An 18,918-nucleotide genomic window follows, 5' to 3' on the forward strand; every position below is an offset into this window, starting at 1 on the left:
TTCCTGCTACAGGAGAGTAAGTGTCTCTTTTACAGTTTAGTAGCTACATTTTTTGTATGTTGGAGCTTTTTAAAGAATTGCTGGTTTTCTTTGATTTCTCTTTAAGGGTTGTTCTTAAACAAAAAAAGTCAGCGTTTCCCAAACCAAAGCATCTGCAATGATAATAAATCACTTCCTTCTGAAGAATTCTCAGGCCCCTGGTTCTTTCCTCCCACTGTGTTTGCGATGTTTTGGTTAGACAGAACTTGGCTTCTTTAGAGAACCCATTTGTGCTGTGTTCTTGTTTGTTGCTCTTGTTTGTGCCCTGTTGCATCCCAGCAGAGGATGAGACTTGACTCCACTACCATAACTAGCTGAGCTAATGAGTTGGCTCCCTTGCCGGAGCTGGAAATTCACAATGGCTGATGGGTTTGTAGATCTGATTCTTGTCAACACGTGAAACACAGGCATACCTGTCTAGTTAAACCATGTGGTTTTTTGCAGTTGCTAAGATCTGACTTTTTGGGGAACAGCAGACTTAAGACTTAGCAACAACTTTTGTAAATTCTCTGGAGAAGTCAGCCCAGGTACAGCTTCCCTTACTCATAGCTACTCAGTTGAAAATTAACCAGCAAATCCTGCAAATAACTTTTTTTAATTATGGAAAAAGCACTAGAAGCTATTTATGGACTTTGGACAGGTGTGTTTGAAAAACTCATTCTTTGGCAACTACTTAAAAGTATTACAAGAAACAGGGATATACAAAAATGCATTTCCAAATTGTCTTTTCGCAAAAACAAAACAAATTAGATTTTGTCCATAAAAACTTCCTCTGATTAAGGAAGGAAATATTACAAGAAGCTGTCAGTACCAAATAAAGATTTGGTTGTCTTGAAAGTTCAAGTAGTCTGACATCTTTGATGCAACTGCAGAGGCTCCCTTGCTGTGTCCTGTGTGGAAGCCCTCTTACTACCAGCGGGCGTGATGGTGATCTCACACCACCGGAGTAAGTGAAGGGTGACTGCAGGTGCATTCATGGCAGAAGAGCAGTGCAAAAATGGCATGGCCTCAGATGCTTCGTCACCGGTCACCTAGTTAAGCATATGAGGAGTTTGTAGCGAGGAACTGTTTGCGTGTTCTTGTCCCTCTGTGAGACAGCAGTGAATCATCTTTTTGCAGATGATCCATCGCCTTAATGAGCTCAGATTGCACAAGAGACTTGACCAGTGTCAGCATGGCAGGGTATCGAATACAATTTTGTCAAGGCAAGGACCATTAAAGTTGAGGGTGAAAGTTAGGCACCAACATCTATAGCTGCAGTAAGTAAAATTGGCTGTTATATTCAAGGTTCAAAGGTCCCTAGAAATAAAAAAGAGCAAAATGAATTGGGAAGGCTCAGCTCTTCTAAGGGACCTGAACATCAGGGTATCTCAAGATTTTGGGTTAGCTCTTTGCAGGTGTCACAGCCTTAGGACTTTTTATACTGCCTTAGCATCACAATAAAACCCAACCCATGGATAGCCTTGCTTTATTTATTGTTGCAGAGAGGGAGCTCCACAAAGTCTTTGAGCCCAATTGACCTTATTTTTCGGCTTGACAGGTATTTAGAGAAGACAATCCGCTCAGCCGTGGAGCAGCATCTCTTTGATGTTCATGGCTCAGGCGGCCAGAGTTCAGAGGACTCTGAATCGGGAACATCTTCAGCCTCTTCTAATGTGTCTGCCAGGCAGAGGAGGCGACATCACAAAGAGCAGGAGGAAGCCCGGAGAAACAGAGACATGTATGAGCCTGATTTCTTTGTTTTGGAAAGTATATTTGATTAAGTGTACCCTAGTCATGTCCTCTTATCAAAGCGATGCTTAGTTCCGTTATGAAATGCACTGGCCCTTGCCCTGAGTTGAAAGTGCATAGCAGACTGCAGTGGCTGTGCAGAGCTCCACTGCATCAGTTAGAGCTGGGAAATGTAGAGTTCATTAGAGGTCATGGAGTGAAGCAAAGCGTGATAAGAATCTAATTTTTTTATGTAGCAGAGTTTTTAAATACAGTATTTGGAATTGTTTAATTACAGCATCTGTTGCTTTAGTGGAAGTTCCCAAGCAGTTCACCCAATTGCCTGTAACTTTCTTTAGATAAAAACATTGGGTTTAGATGCTCTTCTGAATTCAGAATGTCTTCAAAAATTAGATCAAGCTTTCCCTTTGTATGTGGAGGCACAGCTCATGTTTGTGTTTATTGAGGAGACTTGGGAGTTTGTCTGAAAGTAGAAAAATCTTCCTTTTGATTAATCAGAATTTAAGGCTTTTTATCCACCAAAAAATTTTAACATGATTTAGTGGTGAATTTCATTAAATGTCTGTCAAAGAGTAAAAATAATACCTATTTTTCCTTTCATACTCCTTTACTTGTGGCATATATATAAATGTATTACTACCACAGCCTTAATAAACACTTGTCCAAGGCATAGCTAGCTTTGAGGAACTGTAAATACAGACTTTGCGAGGCCGTGATCTGATCCCTGTTTATGTATAGCCTTAACACAGCACTAGCTGTTGTAAAGAACGTGTATACTTGGCTGTAGTATTGGGTTGCTAGGATTTCAAGTTAATTTCTGAAATAATCTAGTCTCTTGTTTTTCCCTGGGTGCTGAATTCCCCAGATCTTATTGGAGCTGCACCTTCCTAGATGAAGCCACTTTTATACAGATGCATAAGAATCAGTATCTTGTGTTAATATTGCAGCCATGCTATTTCCCAAAATATGTCAATGCTATTGAAAAAATCCGTAATTACAAAATAAAAAGCCATTTCCATAATGAATGAAAACACGCTGTGAAGATGGGACTGGGAAATTAGCATTTGCAAGTCACCAGACACCTGGCAGCAGCTCTGAAGTAGTTTTTCTTGTTTAGTAGCCCTGCTGACAGGCTTCTCAGGTAAGTGGGTCAGAGACTGGCTAGCGTACGTGCTTGGAAGCATATAGTACTGCAGGGCTTTTTTTCAAGATTGCGTTACAGAGCTGCCTTTAGACGTGGCTGACAGAGTTGTTCAGGTTCGGTCCATAAAGCTTGAGCCAAGGATCTAAAGCATATCAGAAGTTTTGAATGCTGGCTAGGATTCAAGCTGTTTTCCCTGGTTCCCTTAAATCAGATTGCTTCGGGTAAATTATCAAAATTGGGAATTCCCTTCAAAACCTCTTTCCGTTGTTGTTTTGATTGTCGGTGACTTCATCTCCTTGCCTTGTGATGGATCACAAGAGGATTTGTAATGTCACAAGATGAGACTTTAGATAGGAAGAGTGTTTATCACAAAAACACATACAAGAACTTGCAGGTCGTGTAGTCTGCAATACTACGTGATCTATAGGCTATGTATATGTAATTGGTCTGCTCAGGCATTTGTAAAAAATTCTGCAAAGGCAGGTGTGTATAATTAAACTTAAAAGTTTAATTATAGTTTTATAATACCTCTTTGTATTGCTCTTCCACCAACAAAACCTGGAGATTCATGATTTAGAGAATCACTGAAACTTCCTGGGTTTTTGATCTGAATACTTCATCATGCTGGTACTGTCCAGATACTACAGAGTAACTAGCTTCTTGTCACATCAGTGCAAGTCTAGCTAAATCCTCCTGCTGTTCATGAAAGCAGGCTTTGAAGTTGTGCAGCACTGTTTAAGGCAGCTGTTCCTACACCAGTTAGCAAACATTCCCATTTCATTGTCACGTGTAAGCAGCCTGCCTTTGGGCTCCGGTAGAATAGGGTGGTGAAGAATGAGATGCGTTTTCTCCTGTTCCCATAATGCAGTGGTGTGTTACGTTACATATGTGCGTCTTCATTATTGCACAAAGTAGAGGGGAAACTACTAAACAGGTTGTGAAGGGAGAACTGCATCCTGAAGGACCCAGCGGGCTTAATTGCGCAGAGCAGAATAAGCCACACACCAGGCTTCTGGAAAACATACACAAACCCTGCTAGCCCGGAGAATCCCATCTAGGGCATCACGTGATGACTTAGTTAGCTGTCCCATTCACTTCCCAACACAGCAGAACAGTCTTCTATCCTAGAATTTTTGTTGACGTTGCAGAGGTGCACCCCCTTTTCTGTTTTGAGTAATTCCCAAATAGGAATCAAGCATTTGGCTAAAGCACCACAGTCCTGCTCTTGCATTTCAGAATATGAGTAAGAAGGCCAATTTTGCAGTGTCATGCACCAAAGGAGATTCTTGGACCGCAGCTGTGAATCACTTTCCTAAATTAAAAGCACGTGTCTCAAAGGAAAATGTGCTACGTATTCGCTATAAAAATACCACAGACAGCAGGAGCTAGTCCAGCTTCCATGGGAAGTCAGTGGGATTCTGTGCATTGGCTTTAGTGGGAAGTGAATCAAGTCCCAAATGTTGATGCTTTTTCACCTGAGGGGTACAGTGTACACACCTGGCTTTCACTCCTCAATGGGATTTAGCATTGCACGGTGTGTGGTGTTTGCTGCAGTAGCAAGAACCAGAGATACTGGTTTCGTAGGGCGTAGATGATGTTGCCGGAACTGCACCAGTCAGCATGATGTATTTGTTGCTACCATAAATAAATGTAGCGGGAGAGTGTTTTAAACAGCCCCTTGTTGTAATGTCCCTTTTCTTTTTAGGGAGGTTGTCAACAAAGAAAACATTCCCTCTGGATTCAGCAGTTTTGAAGACTGTATTCTAGCTGCTCAAGAAGTAGAAAAATTACAAGACAACAGCTCTGGATATCTTAGTGAAAGGAATAAATCAAAACGGCAGAAATCCAGCACCAAGCTTTCAGAGCTTAATGACAACCAGGACAGTTCTTTGGTAAGCTGGCACACCGTACTATTCAAAGCCTAATACTAGGGTGGGAAAAAGTCTTTTTTCTTTCAATCACATCTGGTTCCCTTGGGTAGCCATTTTTGACTACGTTATAAGCATAAGTGGCCGTTTTGGACTATGGGGAGCACTGGATCCCAAACTTGTAACCTTTGTGATGAGGCAACTGAGAAGCTGTATTTCTGCTGTGATCCTCTTACTCCATCTGTAGTCATTTTCTCTTTCCATGACATTTGGCTTTTTTCTTCTGAATTCAGCGAAGCATTTTGGAAAGAGAAAAAGAAAGTAAGTCTTTTCCCCAGTCTTTCAAAAGCGTAACAAGGAGGTTGGAACCTCAGATGTTGGTAGATGTGTTTAGGTCAAGTTTATATTTCTGATAAGTTCTGAAACTGTAGATCTCAAGTGAGTTCTTGATAATGAGATGACAAAGGTGTTACATGCCTTTTCCCGAAAGCCTTTATGTTACTGTGGTGTTTGCAAATTGCAGAACGCTTTGGAGTGTGTTGGCCCAAAAGATGACCCCTCTAGCTACCTTTTACTGAGGAGGTAAATGACACCAATACAACATCCTAAAAATCTGGAATGCTGTAGAATTTGCCCAGCATATTCTTGTGTGACCTTCACAGTAGAAGACAGTTTGCCAACTCTTAAAAGCTGTAGAATAAAACTGATGCACTCTTCTTCCCTCTCAGCCAAACCAGACGTGATTATAGTGCCAGCAGCTGAGAAACTGTACTGTCCTTCAATGGACGGTCTGCTTACGGTGGCAGAAATGCTATGCATCCCCGTGCCTGGCACCAGGCATGCGTTACATGGTTACTCGTAACAGTGAAAACTGTGTGAAAAGACTGTCCTTCCAAGCTATAGGGCATTTTAGTTTTAGAGCCTGCTGTGAGTGAGTTCCTTCTTAATGTGATGTTGTTTTGGGACTCATTTTGTTTCAGTCACAAAATTGAAATGGTCTGATGCTCTTACCCTGAGCAAAGATTCTAGACAGAGGCATATTTGTCTTTTCTTTGTGATAAAAAGAAGTCAAGATGCTAAAAGTTGTAGGCTGTGCTTAGATTTAGCGCTTAGTATCGGTAACCTACTCATGTGAAACTTCATGGAAGAGCACAGTGAGATAGACCCACTCTCACTTTACATCTTTGCTTGTAGCAATGGGCTTTAAGATAGGCAAAAGTCAAGTGTTTGCACTCTTTTCTGCACCTCTGTACCTGTGGAGTGTAAAGTAGATTAAATGTAAATGAGAATTTGGCTCAGGGTTCGGGAAAGGAAAGACTGACACAAGTGTTCACTTTTGCTGCTGACTTGAAAAACATTCATGAATTCTTAAAACATGCTCAGAAGAAACGTCCTCAAACAAAAGCTGGGGCAAAAGCTGAAAGGAACATAAAATGGACTATCTTTGCGTAAAAAGTACTCTGACCAAGATGACCATCAATGTAGTTCTTGCTTGCTTTGGTAGAGGAAGTGTTGCAGTGGGATTGTCAGCTGGGAGTATCGTTATGAAACAGCTTGCAGAGAGTACAGTGCTACACTTTTTGAAGAGCGAAGGCTGCTTTTTAAATTCTCATGAGTGTGTTTATTTCATACTGGCGTTTCAGAGACTACTAGAAGGATGTGTGGTCGTTTAGCTTTCTTTTGGCTACATCTTTACGCTTCAAATAATAACCCAAATTAGATTGCCTACCTGGAGTATCAGAGGACATAATCTGCACCTTAGGATTTCCTTATAGGCCTTTGTCATGTAAACACGTTTGTGATATTGTATCTTCTTAGCCACTGTTTTCTGAGCCTTACTGCTTTTCAAAGCCTGAAAGAGTATGTAGGACAGTGTATGGAAGCTTTCCTCTTAGCTGTCTGATTTCATCTGACTCAAAAGCATAAGTCAGCAGTGGAAAAAATGTCAGTTCCACTTACGCTGCCAAGCAAACCAATCACAAAGCATTAAAAGCTTGTAACTGCATTTCAGAGACATGGTACCCAGGTACCAGTAGGACTTGAAGAATCACATTAAGCAAGGCTGGAATGACTGAGCTATGTCACCTTATGGGCCTGGAGGTATAAGCAGGTGAGAGAGGGCTGTGGCTGCCCAAAGAAGACTGTGCACACAGTTCCTGGGTCCAGGACAGGAGCCATAATTCATGCTACTGACTGACTCCCTCCTATTTATGAGGGAATTGCTAAAAAAAACAGGGTAGAAAACCTCATAGGCATGTGCCCAAAGTGACAACATGGCTTGTCTTCACACTACTTTCTCAAGGCCTTAGAGGGCTAAAGAGTTAATGTTCCTAATGATAGGCAAGATGAATTTCAGAACAAGTTGTCATAACCAGTTGAATTTCTTGCCCTACATTCGTATTAGCACAACTTAACATTACCTCAGTGCATATGGCAGTCGATTTGCATTCTTCTGCCCATTTAAGAAGAAACTAGGGAATGGTTTGGCTGAGAAGGGTAGTATTTTCTAAGGTGTCCTGCTGGAAAGATGCTGTGGATTTTGGTACCTGCTCTTACAGGACTTGTACACGCCACAGAATTGCGCTCAAGCTCAGCCTGTCTGTCAGTCTGTACAATGGGAACTGACAGGGTACCATGCAGCATTATTCTGTTAGACATTTTGAGGTCATCTGATGAAAGAGACGAAGCAGCGAGCAGTTGGGTTTTATGCAGGTTATGGGCAATAAAGTGTGGGTTTGGTTTTGTTACAAATGTGTAGCAGGCAGTAGTCTGATGGTTGTGTTGTTTCTAGAAGTCCTTTGGATATTTCTATATCTGATCTGTTTAATGGCCTGCAGCTTGAAACCGTTTCTCTTATGTGTCTTACTGCTTCAACATTTACCGTATTACAGAGTATGGAAAGCTTCAGCTCATCCAGGCCTATAGACAGAACAGGACCTGATGACATGGAAGTTTTGTCTGAAGAAAGGTGATTTTTACTTTTTTTAAATACATGTGGTTTTTTGTAGCACAGCCTAAGAGATCTTCTGCCACAGACTATGAGGGTGACCTTTAGTTATGTCACAGAACAGTATTACCACCATGCTAGCTTCAAAGTAGAACTGTATGGAGGCACTGCATGTGTTGAGTACGCTCTGGCCAGCAGCATATGCCACCAGGACACTTCTCCCAACCTGTTAGGAATGGCGCTGGAGGTGCTGATGGTGCAGGCTTGAAACGAAATCAGTTGTGAAGCACCTGAACCACCATACTCCACACAGGAGGCTGCAGGACCTGTCTCACCTAGTCCCTTCATTGGGAATCTAGCCCTTTTCTTTGGGCTTCACTCTTCTGCAAGAGCTGCAGAACCCCACTCTGCTCACTGACGATTTCCTTCCACAGTAATGTTTGTTGGGAGATTTGTATTGGTTTGGACTAAGGGCACTGGAATTAAATGACATTATATTTTTCACAAATAGCTCCATGAAGGAAGCAAAAATACATAGTTTAGCAGCCTCAAGTGCTGCAGCCCAGAGTGTCCCTTTATTTGCTGAATGAATTGGCAAGTGTACAGCAGCAGCACAAACTTAAAAACCTGTGTGCGTGGAAGTCCTGCTTAGCTTTGTTACAAGTCTGGTTTTGTATCTGTAATACGTTTGTTTGTTTTTGTTTTTCTTTGTAGCAAAGAAAGTGAAAACGATGAGGTTTTTTTCAGACACTCTCAGGTTGGTATTTTTTGGTTTTTGTGGTCTCTAAATGGGCTTTTTGTTGAGCAGAAACAAGTAGTTAGGCATATAATTCTATGAACTTCTGTTTCTCCCAGAGAAATGGAGTTAGCGTTGGCTTTTTCTTTCCCATCCCCTCTGCTTTTTATTTACATAATATAGGGAGCCTCTCAACCGCTGAGGAGTCTGAAAAGCATCTGCTTCAGTCCCGTCAATCCCTCTTTGCCAAAAAGGGAAGCGTCACTGAAGTCAGCACTTTGGTTTAAGTGACGCCAAGTTCTCTTATTAATCATTGCAAAGAGGGTGTGTGACTGGTTATCTCCCAGGGTAGTAAGATGAGCTTGTCTCTCTTGATTTCTCGAAAATCATTTGGTCTTTTATTTGTGACTTCCCAGTGTGGCCTGTTGCCTTTGAACATAGGTGTCTGTGATCTGTTGCCTTAGAAAACTGGATCATCTCTTGCTTCTCTCTAAGGCCTGGTGGTTGGGATGGATGTTGGGAGGGGAGATGTGACATTGATGGCAACAGTTTTTTCCCCACCTTTCCATTTCTGCTCAACATACACCTCCTGCATTTGCTTTATGGTGGTTTTCATCTTAACTGTTCAGCAAAGTAAATTTGGGTTTGGGTTAGGTGAACAGCAGTTACTGGTTCATTTGGATTTGCTTGAAACACCTCAAGGGAGCCAAGTGTTTAAAATACTAGGGAAAGTTATCTGAGGCACCTCTCCCTCAGTTGCGTCCCCACTTTAGGAGCACATTAAAACAGCTGTGGACAGTGTCTGGTTTCTCTGGCCATCTGGAGTTACCTGAGAACTGATGGCATTTTTGCACTAGCTTCCTCTCGTGTTTTGTTTGTTTGTTTTAATAAAAGCCGCTGTGCATTTATTGCATTTGAAAGATTTCATTTCTGGTAGTTATTATTTCCCTCTAGCAGGAAAGGTGAAAGAGGTAATTTGCTAACAGCTGGGACCCACCAGCTGTGTTGTAGCTGGAGAAGTTCATGGGACACTGAAACTTGTGGAGTCTGCAAGGGGTGTCAGTGCTGCCTTTGAGCACTGCTCTGACTGGCCTTAGATGGACCTCTTACTTTGCTCCCAGATAGTCAGTAATCCCCAATGATCCTGCACTTGCTTGTAAGTTGTTGTGTTTTCCGGAGCATGAATTTTGCAACGCCTTGTTCCTCATGTACAGGCTGGCATTTGGAGAAGGTTCTGTCACTGCCATGCCACACAATACTCCTGTTAAGCTTTCGAATTTGTCTGGGAGAGGTGTAGTTGAATATTAATTTTAAAATAAACTTATCCTTAGGAAGAGTTTTAAAATTTAGAATTTTAACTGCAGGAGAAGACATAGCCTTAACCCAGAGGCTCTATTATATAGGAATTACAAGGTCAAGAAAATGTTACATTCCTGCAGGGTAGTTTTACATTCCTTGTCCCTTATAAGCCTTTTGTTTAGGGCAGGTTAAAGCCATACCTTTCATTACAAACAGCTCAATCAGGATGAGAAAGGGACAGGGGCTTGGTTACTCTTTTCTCTTTCTCACCCTGCCTCCGGTCTTAAGATGTTAGAAAAGGTATTTTGAATTTGCCATAGCTACCACTTATGCAGACTCAGGCTTCTGTGGGCAGTAAAAATACCTTGAAACACATGTCCCAAATGAGTTTTCAGTGCTTTTGTAGCCCTCAATCTGCCCTTGGAAGTAGCTAAGCTCCAGGATGTAGATCATGATTTGGAAAACACAGGTTCCTAGTACCTAGATTTTGATAAGAGAAGGGTGTTCAAGGTTCACACCAGCGCGGCAACAAGTGCAGAAGGAGATTGGCATGACTCAGGAGTAAGGCAATGAAACGGCTGTGTTCTTGCATCAGATCGTATTACCAGAGGTAGTAAGAGGTGCTTAAAGATGCTTCCTGCTTGTGGTTGTACTGGATGATCAGACGTAGGGGAAGCAAGCCTTTTAAATTAAGTTGATTTTAATCCACATGTAATCAAACAGAATACAACTTCCTGATCAGAATTCAAAGATTTTTCTGTTTGTGATTTATTTCTAGCTGCATGAGCTAGTCTTTACGTGGAATCTCCTTTAAGCAGGGAGAATGTTGCCAAGTTACTTAGATCTGTAGTTACTGGCACCTGCAAAGCATGGCAGCAGAAGCAGCTTCTAAAAAGCAGAACTTAAGTGCCTAGTTTGAAGATTTTTTTTTTTTGGTTTTTTGCCCTTTTTTTTTTTTTTTTTTGCTGGTCATTTATGTAATGTCTGCAGTGCACTATGACTGCCAGCTGCTACTGAGGTCATCGACTCGCTGCCCCTTTGGTTTGTAAGAAATCGTGGCACATCCTTATCTAAAGCACAGTAGTTCTCCCTTACTTGCTTTTTGTCCTAGAGGCTGGCAACGGGTGGCATCAGAAAATCAAATAGGAGAATAAGTGGTGGAAGTACTGATTATCTACTACTATATGGGTTTGGAGCATTAATGCAAAGAAGGTTGAACATCTGCTTTCTTGAGGCTCCTGGGTTTGTCTCACAGTTGTACCTTCGGAATGCCTAATGATTTATTCATCGTGTCAGAATCTACATCAGTGAGCAAGAAAAGGAGAGTCACTGGCTGCAGGCACAGCACAGGCCTGTTTTTAAACAGCTTTTTAATTATTTCCAACAACTGAAGTGACTTTAGAAGGAAGAAGACATTGCTATGATCTTTCTAATATATCTGTAATGGAAATGTTTACCCATCTGGGAAGTGCTCTTATAGCTGCTGCAGGTATCTTTTAAGAGTCTTTGTAAGTCAGGAGATTGTACAGTCCTCATAGAAAGACATTTAACTCTAATTAGTATCAGCGGTGATGATGAGATGGTATTTTCAGGTTGCTTCCTTCAGAGTTGTTAAAATCTAGTTAAGTTCTTCACACTTGATGTTACTAAGAATAGCACTTATTTTGGAACTTACTGCTTTATTTCTCTCAGCCTGAAGTACTGTGCTGGCAATTTAAATGCGGCTTATCAACTGGTACAGTTTGTTCTTTAGTAAATGTAGCAGACTGCCTGTTTCTGGCCACTGGCCAATCTTTCTGTTTGTAATGTACACTGACTATTTAGATCCTGACAAGGAATCTGTTACTGGACCTTAAAGAAATATTTAAGTCTTCCCAACTTGGAAGCAGCTTAAAAGATATTGAGTGGTGAATTAGCATTTTTCCATGTACAGCTCTCACAATAAACACATTTGTAATCAGATTTAGTGTCAAGCTGTACGAGTTATTAGTGCTTGGCAAACTGTCATGTAGTGTTTCCTTTTGTTATGTTTCAAAAAGGCAATTTATTGAAATTAAAAGGAAATACAAACCTTATACAAATACAGTGCAGAACACTCTACAAATAGCAGGATGTTCATCACCCAGGTTTTTATAACCATAGAACAGCCCAGACTGGAAGGGACCTTGAAAGATCGACTGGTCCAGCCTTTGTGGGAACAGGAGCCTAGATGAAATTATCCAGCGCCCTGTCCAGTTGCAGGGATCCAGCTAAAAATGGTTATTCATATGAATTGTCTACTGGACAGGTTTTTCCCCTCTCTACATGAAGCTTATTTGGTTTTCTCTGCTTAAAGAGAGGGGGAAAAAGACCTAACACATCATTAGCTTTATGCAGATTCAAAAAACTAAATGTGTTTTAGTGGTGTGTACTAGGGATATTGATTTGTATAGTTTGGCCATGCTTCTGGATTCACAAGTAAAGTATGTTCAGAGGTACCGGTTATTTTCTTTAGGCCCATTTTCTTCACACATCAGCATATGCAGATTATCAAAAATACCTGCAGGAGGAAAATATGCATGTTGACTACCTGCTACATTATATTTGAGAGGATTATGTCTAAGCTGTTCTTACCAAGATCAAATAGTTTACGTAGTAAGGTAGTGCTCTCTATTCGGATAGCTCTGTGTTTGTTGGAGGGGTTATATGTATCGCTCTGTATGTTTATGTACTTGCTTTACGCTTCCTTTTCCCTGCTGCCCTCTGCGAGGCATTACAGCACGTTTATTTTAGAGGAACGACACTGCCTGTGTCATCAAGCGCTATTACAGACACGCGCACTATGTATCAGGATTGCGGGAACGGCTGTGATTTCTGCTTAAATGTGCACGACGTGTGGTATGTGCAGGGGTGAATAGTGGTGAGGCAAACAGCAGTTGCTTCCAGGTAGTGCTAAATGATGAATCATTTACTTGACAGCATTCTTTCTTTCTTTTTTTTTTTTTTTCTTAAGTCGTTGGATGCTTGTGCTAATTTTTGGGCTTTTTCCCAGCGTCCACACTGCTTCCAGCTGAGATGCCAAACCCCACTGCCATTTGGATTTGCGCAACACTGCTTTAATACCCAGAGCTCCTCCATAAATAGTGCTGCTCTCCCCACGCCCAGCTAGAAAACAACCACAGGAAATCGGGGAATGTGCAGCCAGCACAGCTTAGCTGGCACTAATTGATCTGAGCCAGCACAGCCTGCATGAGAGCATTCATGTACGTAGCCAGTACTGCTTGCTCTGTGCGGCTGCTACCTCAGGAGATCCGGTGCCTGCTTTTTAGAAGACACCATATTGCTACAGCTTTGCAACAGCAGCCAGCGTTTTTGTTGTTGCTTCAAGGAGTTGCGCTTCTGTAGGAAGTGTACGTAGCCGCTCCCTCTCTATTCCTTTCTCCCTGCCTTCCTCCCTCCCTTTTCATCCCAGTCGATTACTGGAGGCTTTTTCAGCTGCATACAGTTGTCGGGGCAGGCAGTCTCAGGAATTTGCAGTAGCTTTCTAAAGAAGGAAAAATTGAAGGAAGGCAGATGGACAGATGTTTTTACCGGTGTGAGCAATTAGTACTTAGGGGTCACTGAACAGGGGACTCGGATTTGGAACTGGAAATGTCAGGGTCTGTTTGTTTAGCTCTTTTTAACTAAAGGCATGAGCTTACCACTGCTGTGACTGCAGGGTTTTTTCTTGAAACTTTTTTTTCTCTCTCTCTCATTTCTGTGGGTGTATGGGAATATAGCTGACTTCAAGTATGAAGATTCAAGAGCATCCAAGCATGCCTGAAAACAAGTTGCAAAGAAATCATGATGCTGACGATCAGGAAAACAGCTTTGTGTCAGAAGTGCCTCGACTGGATTTGGCAGCGCTGCGTGATGAAAACAACTGGGAAGGTAGGATTGTGTGATGGCTGCTTGTACGAGTGAAATGAGAGAGAGGGAAACCTGAGTGAGCTGGGTATGCGATCGTGTTGCCTTGCCAAAAACAACAGGAAAGCAATTTTGTCCTGAATATGGAACTGAAACTGGAAGCGAAATACCAGATGGGTACTAATTCTGATTGTCACCTAGAGGAAGAAAATTAATTGTTTTGTTCTTGAAGTTGCTTTCACGTGCCGTTTAGTACTGTTGAGACCCTGAGTGTTTCAGGATAACTTACTTATTGGTGACTGGTCGCTTGAATATTAAGCTAGATTACCCTACACTTCAAAGAAACTGGGAATTTCACAGCCTAGAAGGAACTTCTTTCTTTCCCCCTTTTCTTCCACTTCAATCACTATTTGGAAATAATGATTTGGATCTGAAAAGCACAGCTGGAAGAAAGGCAGTCTGTTTGCTACTCTATCTTTTGATGGCTCTTACAAACTTTTTTTTTTAATGCATCCTGTGAAAATATTCTGATCACCAGCTCAAATGAAAGTGTTAAATCGCATGTGTTTAAATTATTTTAATACTTTTTCTTAGCTCTCACCTCCAGAGTCCATGCTTGGTCACTTAAAAGGAGGAAATCTGGGGGAACTCTGTGGGTGCCATGAACCTCAATTTCATTTACAGTTGAGATGAAGTGAAGGTGTCCAGCACCTCTGGGTTCAAACCCTTTCCCAATTACTGAGTATGTCTCTGCAAACCAGCAAGAATTTGTCTGTTAAGTTGTGCTTTAGGAGTGAAAGAGGGGCTTTGACAGGGAAGAAACAGGAAAATACAAGTATGGTATTTTAATAAAGCAAGAGACGGAAAACGTGTAGCTAATTTATTGCTCTAAAAAAAAGTCTCTGAGGAACACTGAGAAGTTAAGTTCTCTGCCCCTGCTTCCACAGCATACGTGAGCTACTGTATTTTGCCTTTCACTCTAGGTGGGGAGTAGTTACGATACTTCGGGCATGAGTCAAGAAAACCCGCAGCTGTGGCTGCCTTTGATTCAGCAAAGCAGCTAGTCACCATGGACGGGAGAGAATTTCTCTACTTGCTTGCTAGGCAGGGATTCCCTGAGTGGTCTCACCATGCGTACAGCATGGCTGATCAAAGCGCTATGGAAGGGCTCCCAGGAGGCCTTGGCAGCCTTATGTATTTGCTGAGATGCTTATTAGCACTGCCCCGCAGGGTCTCAAGCCAGGGTGAGCATGTCTGTTTTCTCAGAGGTGATGTGTGGCTTCAGCTGTCATGTGAACGTTTGGAAATAACAATTCTTTTTTTCTTCCTGGGTTACTAATGGGATTCATAGGAATGTATGAAGGGGAAAACTCAGCTCCTTTCTGTCTGCCAGAGGCTTTCCCATTGTATGAAATAAGTTGCACCTTTGCTACAACTCTCTTCATAGGCACGCTGTTATGTTTGGATTCTAGCTTTTTTGCCCTGCAAATATGAAACAGGATTATGAGCGTGTGTGACTGTGCTTGAATAGAGCTTCTCTTTGGTTCCTCCTTCTTCCATTCTGTTCATATGTTTTTCTCAAAAGGAGGAGGTGGCAGCTGCAAAAGAATCAGCTGTCAGGAGAGAGATGTCACCTTTAAAAATAGGTACCTTCCAGAATCACCATTTTGTTGGTGCAGATGAAAGAACAGCAACATGGTGCCTTCTGTGTCTCAGCAAGGAGATACTGAGTCTTTCCTAGCTCTGGATGTGAAATCAATCTTCCAGCAGCCAGGAAGGGGAAGACGTTAACATCAACTCTCAGCCTGCTTCTGCAGTTAATGGCAGAGTCTGTTGTTAAGACGGGCTTTGCAAGGCAGGGTTGTACCACCCTTCCACAGCTCTAGCAGGCAAGGTGTTGTCCTGTGTCCTACCAGCCAGCCTGTGTCACTCAAACCTTCACACATCTCTTCAGAATCCGTGCCACAGCTCTAGTTGCATCCCCAGTGAAAAGGGAAAGGGCTATGCTTCTTAGTGCGGTAGCACTTCAGTTATTTGTTGCTTTGCTCTAGAAAATTTGGTAGGGCCATCTTTCAGAACATTATCCATTCCTCCAGGACATAATTGAGCTGAATTTTGGACTCCTCATACTGCAGGAGATACAGAGCATCTAGTGACCAGGGAAACTGCTGGGCTTTTCAAAAGTGCCTTATGAGAACAATTACAGGTTAGGTGTGTCTTAGCTGTAGCTGTCGCTGCCTCCAGTCAAATGTTAGGAAAGAGCCCTGAAAAATGGGCACAAAATCAGATGACAGCTTTCTCCGTTGACTAGCTTTTATTTGTGACTCAGGCAGGCTCTCCGTCATGTTAAGACCAGAGATACCTTAAATACCGTTATTCAGGGGCACAGAACTGTGATAACTGCTGCCAGGTGAGCTGGCAGGGCCCCCTCCCTTTTATGTTTTTTACTTGCTAGAAGTAATTTTTACTCGGGGTTTTTTTGTTTGTTTTGGGAGTTTTTTGAGGTTCATCACATAGTCAAATCTGTACACAACAGCTGTACTTCTCCAGGCTGTGTTCCCTTTACCCAAAGCTAAGCTAAGAGAGGACAGAGAAACTTGCTTCCCGCTTCCTCCAGTGCATGGGTTCACACTGCCATGCACCTTCCTTCTGCATCTGCTTTGTCTGCTGTGTTTAGGTGCGTGTGTGTGGTAATCGTCAGGCTATTGATGTAGTACACAGGGCGTGAGCAGTGCCCCAGCTAAATTCAAGTGCTGGACGCTTAGCCCGGGTGTGTTTCCCATGGTCCAAGGTAAGTATTTTACCAATGTTCATTTAGCAGATGCAAACCTGATCTAGCTGAAAGTGTCCCTGCTCACTGCAGAGGGTTTGGACTAGAAGGCCCCTTCCAACCCAAAACATTCCATGATTCTGTGAAATCAAATAGTTCTATTCTCTGTCTAGGAGTGAAACAAGCTGTCTCGGTGAACTGGGATGTCTGACTGCTGGGCTTGCCTCCTAAGCCGGTCAGTTGGTGCCAGCTGAGATGACTTGCGAGCAAGCATTTTCAGAGCTGCTTCCATAGCAAAGGTTTTTAATTGCTGTGGATTACATTTGAATTGAATGCCAGGAGTGAGGAGTACAGAGTGTTCCCTCACAGTCCAGAGCTATTGTGCAGTTTTCTTACCAACTGTTTCTGATTCAAGCCCAGAACTTGCTATCCTGCCCTCAGGAAAATTCTGGAACTATGTTGCTCTCCGTAACAGCGGCTAGCCCTGTCAGCAGCTTCGAGCTGAACAGGCAGTTCAGTAAATCAGTACGATGCGTGTCATTGCTGCCTGCGTCGCCAGATTACTGATGCTTTAAAAAGTTCTGTAGATGAGGTTTCAAGCAGACTTTGCAGTAAAAAGCACTTATGAAACAGTCAGTGGACAATTTCCTGCAAACTTTGAAGGTTAAAAAAAAAAAAGCAGAAGTTTGAAACACAATTTGAGTTCTCCATGTTGAGAACTCAAGTATTGCAGCACTGAGACTCTGAGGGTGAAGCTGTTCTACAAATAGTTTTGATGCTGATTTAATTCATACGTGCTCATGGAAAAAAAAAATAATGCAAAAAAATCCAAAGAGTACAGCAACAAGAAAGCTGAATTTAGATTTCTTTTTTTCAACACTGTGGACTTAGATGCATCAGTGAATTTGTGTGTAACAACACACTTTAGCATAAGAATCAAACAGTGATGAAACACACCGCATTTTTATTACTATGTGTAGAAAAGAATGATTGCATTGTTTACTGATTTTATTTTGCAGTATCAGTATTTTTGTTAAAATTATATTGTTTATTATGATGCTATAAACAAAATACAAAGTCGGCTTACTAACTGAGAGATGTGTCACCTCACTAACTGAAAAAGCAGGGTAGCATTTTATTTGGGCCATTCTTTTTGATCTACCTAAGAATACCTTCTGATGTATTCAGACAAGGATGTTTTCAGACAGTTATTTATGAGTAAAATAGGTTGTTACTGAGCTAGTGAATATTTTTGGTTTTGAAATTGCTTTATTGACTTCATTGTGACAGGTCTTTCTGGGATCTTCCAAGTGGGATTTAATACTAAGACCTCAGGTATTGCAATTAGTTCAGGATTTTTAATCCCTTCGGATCTACTTTGGTTTACAGCAGCTGAGATTTGGCTGTGTGAGGTGGGTGTGCATAAAATCAGTGTTAGGAGCATGTATCAGCTGTGTGGCTGCAGAGAGGGAAACCGGAGATGCCCACAGCATTTAATGGCTGCATCTCGGGTGGCATCCCTTTGTTGGCTCTGCAGCCCTCAGTAACTGTGGTAAATAGATAATGTAATGGTTAAAAAAAATCAGGTTTTGTCAGCAAGATGGCTTGGAGCTCACCAGTAATACATCGATATGATACACTTCATCTTTCTTCCTTCTTGCATGATACAGGTTTATTAATATCCCCAGCCCTCTGTGCAGCAGGTGGGCAGAGGGGTTGTATTGCCATAGGCGTATGTGTGCCTACGGAGTTCTGCAGAGCAACACCTGGCAGATGGCTGACGGCTTTGTTGAAAAATTAGCTGATTGTGGGATTTTGAGAGGGAGCACAGCACTGCTGAAGGACTGCATGCTCAATACCAGCGTGTTGCACTTCTGCACCAAGGTAGAAAAGAAATGTGTTGAGAGTCTGACCAAGAAATAGAATTTTTTTTCATCCTTTTTCTGCACTGGTACAGCCATGGTGGTTAAATATTCCCAATTTTTTTTTTCATTAAAGGTTGTCATTATGGAAAATGGGCAAGAAAATTGTATATGAAAAGAAAGTGGAGATGAGTAGAAAAACAGAGTTTTCTCTGAGCTAGAGAGAGTTTGACCATCTTGATCTCCTTCTATGACAAGCTGACCTGCTTAGTGGGTGAGGGAAGAGCTGTGGATGTTGTTTACCTGGCCTTCAGTAAAGCCTTTGACACTGTTTCCCACAGCGTTCTCCTGTAGAAACTGGGCGCCTGTGGCTTGGATGGCTGAATGCTTCGCTGGATAAAAAAGTGACTGGATGGCCGGGCCCAGAGAGTGGTGGGGAATGGAGTTAAATGCAGCTGGTAGCTGGTCACCAGTGGTGTTCCCCAGGGTTCAGTTTTGGGGCCTGTTCTCTTTGACATCTTTATCAATGAGGGGACTGAGGGCATCCTCAGTAAGTTTGCAGATGGCACCAAGGTGGGTGTGTGTGTCCATCTGCTTGAAGGTAGGGAGGCTCTACAGAGGGATCTGGACAGGCTGG

General features: G+C 42.2%; 1 protein-coding gene across 1 annotated transcript in view; it reads left to right on the forward strand.

The window, feature by feature from the left end:
- Nucleotides 1-18,918, forward strand: part of FAM13A (family with sequence similarity 13, member A) — a 40,447-nt gene that overhangs the window by 1,620 nt on the left and 19,909 nt on the right. The window contains exons 3-8 of the mRNA XM_010141859.1: nt 1-16; nt 1,580-1,759; nt 4,620-4,806; nt 7,674-7,750; nt 8,444-8,486; nt 13,523-13,673. Of these exons, the coding sequence (XP_010140161.1) occupies nt 1-16; nt 1,580-1,759; nt 4,620-4,806; nt 7,674-7,750; nt 8,444-8,486; nt 13,523-13,673 (654 nt within the window). The remainder of the gene's footprint in view (nt 17-1,579; nt 1,760-4,619; nt 4,807-7,673; nt 7,751-8,443; nt 8,487-13,522; nt 13,674-18,918) is intronic.

The sequence above is a fragment of the Buceros rhinoceros genome, unplaced genomic scaffold, assembly GCF_000710305.1.
Source record: "Buceros rhinoceros silvestris isolate BGI_N320 unplaced genomic scaffold, ASM71030v1 scaffold7108, whole genome shotgun sequence".
NCBI lineage: Eukaryota > Metazoa > Chordata > Aves > Bucerotiformes > Bucerotidae > Buceros > Buceros rhinoceros.